General features: G+C 38.4%; 1 protein-coding gene across 3 annotated transcripts in view; it reads right to left on the bottom strand.

Annotated features, from left to right (window-relative positions):
• Nucleotides 1–474: 474 nt before the first annotated feature.
• The window catches only part of LOC118406589, a 20,609-nt gene continuing 13,433 nt past the window's right edge, over nucleotides 475–7,650 (bottom strand). For 2 of the 3 annotated variants that reach the window (XM_035806731.1, XM_035806732.1), the window contains exons 5-10: nucleotides 5,204–5,301; nucleotides 4,479–4,620; nucleotides 3,739–3,803; nucleotides 2,208–2,242; nucleotides 1,308–1,862; nucleotides 475–570 (exon numbers count right to left, since the gene is read on the bottom strand). In XM_035806731.1, coding sequence (XP_035662624.1) covers nucleotides 490–570; nucleotides 1,308–1,862; nucleotides 2,208–2,242; nucleotides 3,739–3,803; nucleotides 4,479–4,620; nucleotides 5,204–5,301 — 976 coding nt within the window. In that variant the 3' untranslated portion in view covers nucleotides 475–489. The remainder of the gene's footprint in view (nucleotides 571–1,307; nucleotides 1,863–2,207; nucleotides 2,243–3,738; nucleotides 3,804–4,478; nucleotides 4,621–5,203; nucleotides 5,302–7,650) is intronic. The other variant, XM_035806733.1, reaches the window with a different exon arrangement.

The raw sequence follows: 7,650 nt of genomic DNA, 5'->3' as shown, positions 1-7,650 counted from the left end.
TTCCTGTCACGAAAAAGTATGATGTGTACATGAACGATGTGGTCTTAACAGTTTTCTCGCTGCGGACTGAACACCGATGTGTACGTCTGTGCGTTTGGGGGAAAACAGAAAAATGAATGGTTTATTGTGGCAACTCTGAACTTCACTTCCTGTCACGAAAAAGTATGATGTGTACATGAACGATGTGGTCTAAACAGTTTCCTCGCTGCGGGCTGAACACCGATGTGTATGTCTGTACGTGTGGGGGAAAACAGACGAATTAATTACTTATTCTGGCAAATTTGAACTTCACCTGGCAACTTTGAACTTCACCTGTCACTCTAGCACAAAGGTGTGTGGGGAAACAAAAACACTTTCAATACAGAAAATGTAATTGACTGAACACCAAATGTATGTCTGTGGGTTTGGGGAAAAACAGAAAAATGAATGAGTTTATTGTGGCAACTCTGAACTTCACTTCCTGTCACCCAGCATACAGAAATATAATGTTTATGATGCCTGGACGCTTGTCGGGTTCTGCAGCCGGCGGTAACGGCTTCCTCGCTGCGGACTGAACACCGACGTGTACGTCTGTGGGTGTTCAGGAAAACAGAAACATGTTCAGATTAATTACTTATTCTGTAAACTCTGAACTTCACTTCCTGTCACCCTGGCATGAAGAAGTATGACATTTACATGTACAATGTGTTCTAAACGGTTTCCTTGCTGAGGACTGAACACTGACGTGTACGTCTGTAGGTGTGTGGAGAAACAGAAACAGTTTCAAATCAATGACTTATTCTGTCAACTCTGAACTTCATCTCCAGTCACTCTAGCACAAAGAAGTATAATGATGTTAAAAACATTTTTTTACATCAATTGTTCAATGACTTAGGCTTTAATTGTGAAATACATGAAGTCTCATTGTATGTCATCACGAAGGCATCAGATCCAAAATGTATGTCCTTGCCAGTCCTTGAGCAACAAAAACGGTAGAAGCCACATACATTGTACACAAACACACAGGCAAGCCAAAACAATACGTCACTTCCTTCATGGAAAGTAAAAATGTGATATACAAAAAAGGCAGAAACACATGCACAAACACAAACAAAGACAAATAAATACAAACATACATACAAGGCAAGCCACAACAAAACTTCACTCTCTTCATTGAAAGTACAAATGTAGTATACAATAAGGAATACTGAAATTTCACCACCATGATTTGCATGCGTTCGCAGTTACATACAGGGCAAAATATGCAAACATAAACAACAAAACCTCACTAATCCCTTTGTACAAAGTAACATATAACATAAACTGACCCCGTCCTCTGCCCAGCTGGAGTCGAAGTCTGTAGAAGCTGCCTCTACAGGGTGGAACACACACAGCATGGTCCAGATGGGCAACATGAACTTCAACAGCTCCAACAGGGCATAGATCAGGGAGTAGAACCACTGGGTGTGCAGCTGGGGATATATAACACACAGGTTATAATCACAGACATACAACAGGGCGTAGATCAGGGAGTAGAACCACTGGGTGTGCAGCTGGGGATATACTAGTATAACACACAGGTTATAATCACAGACATACAACAGGGCATAGATCAGGGAGTAGAACCACTGGGTGTGCAGCTGGGGATATATAACACACAGGTTATAATCACAGACATACAACAGGGCATAGATCAGGGAGTAGAACCACTGGGTGTGCAGCTGGGGATATATAACACACAGGTTATAATCACAGACATACAACAGGGCATAGATCAGGGAGTAGAACCACTGGGTGTGCAGCTGGGGATATATAACACACAGGTTAGAATCACAGACATACAACAGGGCATAGATCAGGGAGTAGAACCACTGGGTGTGCAGCTGGGGATATATAACACACAGGTTAGAATCACAGACATACAACAGGGCATAGATCAGGGAGTAGAACCACTGGGTGTGCATCTGAAACTATGATATACATATAAGTACTATGGCTAATATTTCTTGAAAAAGTAAGATCTCTAAGTCTTACCCAAAAAATATTCTATTACATTTTACTTCAATTTTGTTTCTTCTATTCTAATCCATTCTATTTTCTTTCATTTCATTTCATTCAGATCTATTCTCTTCTCTTCTCTTCTATTCTTCTTTACTCTATTCCCTAACACTGCAATTTATAATTATTCAAGGTCACAAGCATACAGCACAAAAGAAGAAGATACTTACGAAGACACCACTGCAGCCGTTGTCTTCATCTGACCCTAAAATAGGAGGCAAAAATGAGACGCATGTCATTGAACAAACAAAGAGAGTTAAATCATTCTGTACCTTTCTTAATCTGTATCTATATAATTACTAGCTTGTGTAACCACTTTTCTGCACTACACACCAGCTTTGGATACAGTGTGGTAGCAAGTGGTCATATCACACTGAACAACATGTCACACCTAACCTCCGCACACCTAGCTGTTCAAAGCTATCCAGTGAGGATCTTTTACAGTAACTGTACTTGCATTGGTGGCAATAAGTTCTTCTCTATGATAGTTTTATAAAAAAGTGAATACCTACACACATCCACCATCCTGTGTTGATAATTCCAGTACTTGAAGCCACATATGTGGCAATGTTTTTCATACTTAACCCTCATCCGACCGTTACATTTTTATGACGAATCTGACCGTATGGGGTCATTTTTGACCCCATTTTGTTTTGCTCATAGACATATTTCTGCTGGCTTATTTTGTCATTTCTATGTATTTTCTGTTTCACTAACCTATGAAAAATATTTTGACAAGTTTTGGTGTCAGTAGTTATTACTCATTATCATAATTTATGCAGAAAATGAGGAAAACCCACATTTGCTCTGAAAATCTACCATACTAAACTTACTTAAACAATGTTTTGTTTTATCAATTTATAAACAATAATTGTGGTGATGCAATAATGCTGATAAGAATTATTACAAGAAAAAATAGAATATTTGTGAAAAGTAACGAATTTATTACTTAATCATGCACCATATTCCGCCATCTAAACACATACATACAATAACTCTTGTCTTTTTTCCCGCAAAGATCTTTCTTGTAGGTTCCTTCTGCACATTCTGTCCAAATATTGTTTTTTAATTAATTAGAAACATTTTCACTTTCATTAGCATAGGTAATTAGTGCGTATTATCATAATTTATGCAGAATGTCGAAAAACTGTGTTTTACACTAAAATACTAAATTTCTTTCAAAATATTCGGTGTTTACTCATCGAAGCAACTATAACCTGTTGCTGCAATAGCAATAATGAGGAATGCCTTTTATTTTATTGAAATATCTTGATATTTATGTAATTAATGATTCATAATTGGCTGGGGTCATTTTTGACCCCACCGAACAAGACACAAACTTTCAAGTATAGCTTATACAATAATGGGCAAAACTCAGCGAAAAATTGGTAGATGTTGTAAGACATGTATACAAACAAATTCATGGAAGGAATTTTTTCTCTAATGAAAAATGTTGCTGTGGCAGATTAAAATATACGCCTGGGGTCAAAAATGACCCCATACGGTCGGATGAGGGTTAATCATTCACAACATAGTGGAGATTTATGTGCAAGTCTACTTTGTTGATAATATTGAAGATGGTGTCGAAATATTTTCCATACTGTTTCCAACTATATTTGTATGAAATTCCTAAGAAAATATCACATCCACTGGTATCACAAAATATCATATCCACTGGTGTATACATATACATATACTTACATATTAACATGTTGATGTCATAAACCAGTGTAACGGTAGCAGACAGCTCAAAAACACCAATCAACCTGGAATTCAAATCAGACTGGCTGTTAGTTAAACATTCAAATGCATGTAATGTCAAGGAAAATTCCTGTCTCTTCAATGACCCTCAACAGAAAAATGTAACCAATTTGTGAAAGTTTTATGAGTAACAAACTATCAATTTCACAAGTGGTAGATCTCTCTAAAATGATAAACATTATAGCAGTGAATTTCACATTTTTAACAATGCATTTCAGAATCAAGAAAAGCATGTGACTGTATACAATGGGATGAAGAGGAAGTTAAATAAAAATGAAACTATTTTGAATAGGTTATACTACTGCAAAGTGGTATCATATTGCAGTTCTTTTCTAATAAAATGAAGAACTGCAATATGATACCATATTATATATATTTGCCACTGCAAAACGTCCTCTTCATTTTCTACATTGTTGACTGAAATTTATGTTGACAACAGGTAAATCAATTACATTTTCCAACCACTGTAGATGCATTCACTTTCATGGTGCTTTTATTTCACAATATAAGGATAAAAGAAATTTTGCAGTGTACTGTTGCAAGTTCATTGTAGTGCTATACAATTGCCATACACATGTATTACTTAGCAATTTTTTAATCATTTTTAAGAGCTTGCTGAAAAAGAAGGAACAATGAAACTATCGCAAACATTAGAAGATCTACAGTAAGAGTTTCCTCACCCCCACAGGTCCCGTTTTTGCTCCCTCCTGGTCTCGGCCTGTGTGCTGATCTTGTTGAGTTTTTTGGTGATGTAAATCCCTGAGACGAGAAACAACTGCACAAGAACGAACTCCATGGAGGACAGCAGGATCCATTCTGGTTCTGGAACAGGAGGGAAAACACATTAGTCCATATCCATTAAACATTTCCACAGTAACAAATAACATGTTTAAGATTTATAGGGAACTAGAAAAGTTCTATTATTAATATCAGATTGTATATCTATATAGCTGGCACATTGTGTAAAAGTATAAACTATAACTGCCCTTTGGTGGCACACACCAATTTCTGTATCTCTATCTATATAGCTGGTATAGCCTCCCCTTGGCATAACATAGCCTGTATAACACTTAATATATATATATACACAGCTGTTTGGCACAACACACCAGCTATTTTATCTGCATCTATACAACTGGTACAAACACCTTTTGGCATAACACACCAGCTTCACAGGCACATGGCAATGCAGCAACTGAACAAAGACAAAGCTACCTATGAGGATTTCCACTAATATCAATGGCACGATATCTCTCTTGAAGTTGAGGCTTGTAGCACTAGCAGTAAAGAATTTGTTCTTTATCTATGCGACACAATTTGAGCAACCTATTAAAAGATATTGCTCAGCAGTCACAGCCACTAGCGGAAAGGGGGTGTAACACAGACAATCAGATGTTTCCCTTACCTCTACAGTCCACCCAGGAGGACCTGGCATCCAACATGCCCATCACTGCGATAACTGTGAAGTAGATAAAGGCCAGCACAAACAGGGGACCCACAACTCTGCAGGAACATAAAGGGGAAGGAAAATTAGATACTTGTATACATGGTCTTTTTGTAAAGGGTTTCAACAATGAAATCATGAATAAACAAAAGTCCTGCAATTTCCTGTGATGAAAGATTTCTTTTTTCACAATTGCCAATGAATTATAATTTGGTAATAAATGCTGCACAAAACTCGGAGGACAACTAGAAAAAAATCTATTCAATGTGGACAAGTGGCCACAAAAGACCACTAACTAGAAAGGCCGACATTTGCTTAAGAGCAAATACAGCATATTTCAGCCATACCCCTTCCCACGCAACATTGGACTGTTCCAAATCACCCCTGCGCAAAAATGGAACATCCTCTTAACAGTACATTATCCCCCAAAGTGGACTGCTATTGTGAATTGATTCCAGGTAAAAACAGAGCTTGCTTCTATTTTTCAGAAAATGACAATAATCACACCTTCCATTCAGAAAATTTTCATCATGACTGAAAATTGTTGAATGACTTCATGTAATGTCATTAACAATTTTCAGTACGATAACTAGGTGTAAGTTTAAAAAAGTATAAGCTCCTTGTGATGTGGGTACATTTATTATTGCAGTGAACTTTTTTTATTCAAGTAGGGCATACGATTTAATAATTATCAAGCAGGTGCAGGTACTGTAGGAGCGTTTGTTTTCTTCAAGCTGTAAAACTGTTAAACTGTTTTACTTTGTATGCAATCAGCCATCGAGCCTATTCTTATTTTAGTTTAACAACTTCCTGCCAGACCCGGAAGATACGATTGAACCTTGTTCGAGGATTTATTTTCGTCTGTCTGGTCAGTCTGTTCATACCCTGGCGCTGAGAGTGTTTTATTGGGCTGAAACTCTGGCAGTTTAAAGTTACTTACAATTTAAATGTTCAAAGTTTATGTCAAACAACAACAGCACTAGGAACACATACATTTGCTCTGGAGAAAATACAGCAGTTTTCGCAAGTTCCAGTCCAGTGATAGAAATGTGGCCACTATAGACAGGTGATCACTATAGAGAAAATGCTGATCTATTGACTAGGAGCCATACGTTACACATGATTTCAGTACACTGATCATTAATCATATAAACATTGCACAGGTAAGCCAATTGTTTAGATGTACAATTAAGTTCAAATAATTCTGAAGAGAAATATTGATGAGAAAATAATCATTTTCACCACTGTCTAACTTATAATTACGTATCAAAACTAAACGCAAACTGTCTAACTAACGCACCTTTCGCCGACTTGACCAAAGGGCCGCCGGCTATCAATCAAACACGGCTGTTGATTAGACTTAGAGTTTCAAACAGTCGTGAGCCAGTTGACAGCGAGCTTCATGCTACGTGATGTATTACATTGCTTGGACCTTCTTTCCCACAGCGGTGCTTCTACAAAATATTTAGACTGTAACACTGAGTCCCACATGTTTTATAGAATAGAATTTGACGCAGAACAGCGTTTTTTGCCAGGCATTTTTCTTGAAACATGTCCGTGGGAATATCAGCGAGGCGGCGACGCAGGGCTATCAGACCGTCAACAAAAGTCGCACGGCGGCTAACGGCGCAACGAAGATACTAGCGCTATAAATAAGCGCTTCAACTAAGGATGGCAACCCGTACAATATTTTTGTATACTGTTGAGATAAGTAAAGTTTGTTGTTTATGAGGTTTTAGTTGTCTTTGAAGCTTTGACCCGAAATATTTTAAAGTCAAACTGCTGAAGAGAAGTAAGTGACTGCTACGATTATCGTAGATATGGCCCTAAAAAAACTGATAAAAGAAGCCTTCTCAATAGTCTAAAATGCAAGAGCTTCTGGGGGGGCTTCGCCCACCTGGGTCCCCCCCCCCCCCCCCACAGTGGCCCTGCCCCTGGACCCCGCCAGGGACATTCGGCGGCCCCCGGACCCCTGTCCGACGCTTTGAAAAAATCCTGGCGAGAAGTCTGTACGGCCTGAGTCTTCAAGTTAACGTATTGTGTGGTCCCGCTTATGAATATTAATTAGCCTTCGCTTTCCTCTTCGCTGATTGGCTGAACCATTAATTGAATTAACTCTTCCTGCCGGCTAGACGCAGGTGCAGATGTCGGCTCTGTGGGGTGAACGTCCGAAAGATCATGGCATGGAGAACGAAAGAAAACCAATTTCCCCTAAAAAAAGTGCTGTAATTAAGCCTTTTACAGTACTTTAAGCCAAAAATTTTACTTGGGATCATTTTACCAACTATCTTATGCCTATCTATACCAAATGTTACTCATACCAGGGTACAGGGGTGCAAAATATACCGTTATAAGACCGTCAACAACAGTCGCACGGAGCTAACAGCACAGCGAAAAAACCATCGCTA

Source organism: Branchiostoma floridae, chromosome 19 (assembly GCF_000003815.2).
Source record: "Branchiostoma floridae strain S238N-H82 chromosome 19, Bfl_VNyyK, whole genome shotgun sequence".
In the NCBI taxonomy this organism is placed as follows: domain Eukaryota; kingdom Metazoa; phylum Chordata; class Leptocardii; order Amphioxiformes; family Branchiostomatidae; genus Branchiostoma; species Branchiostoma floridae.
Note: the sequence above shows the minus strand (reverse complement) of the source record. Positions and strands in the feature narration are given on the sequence as shown.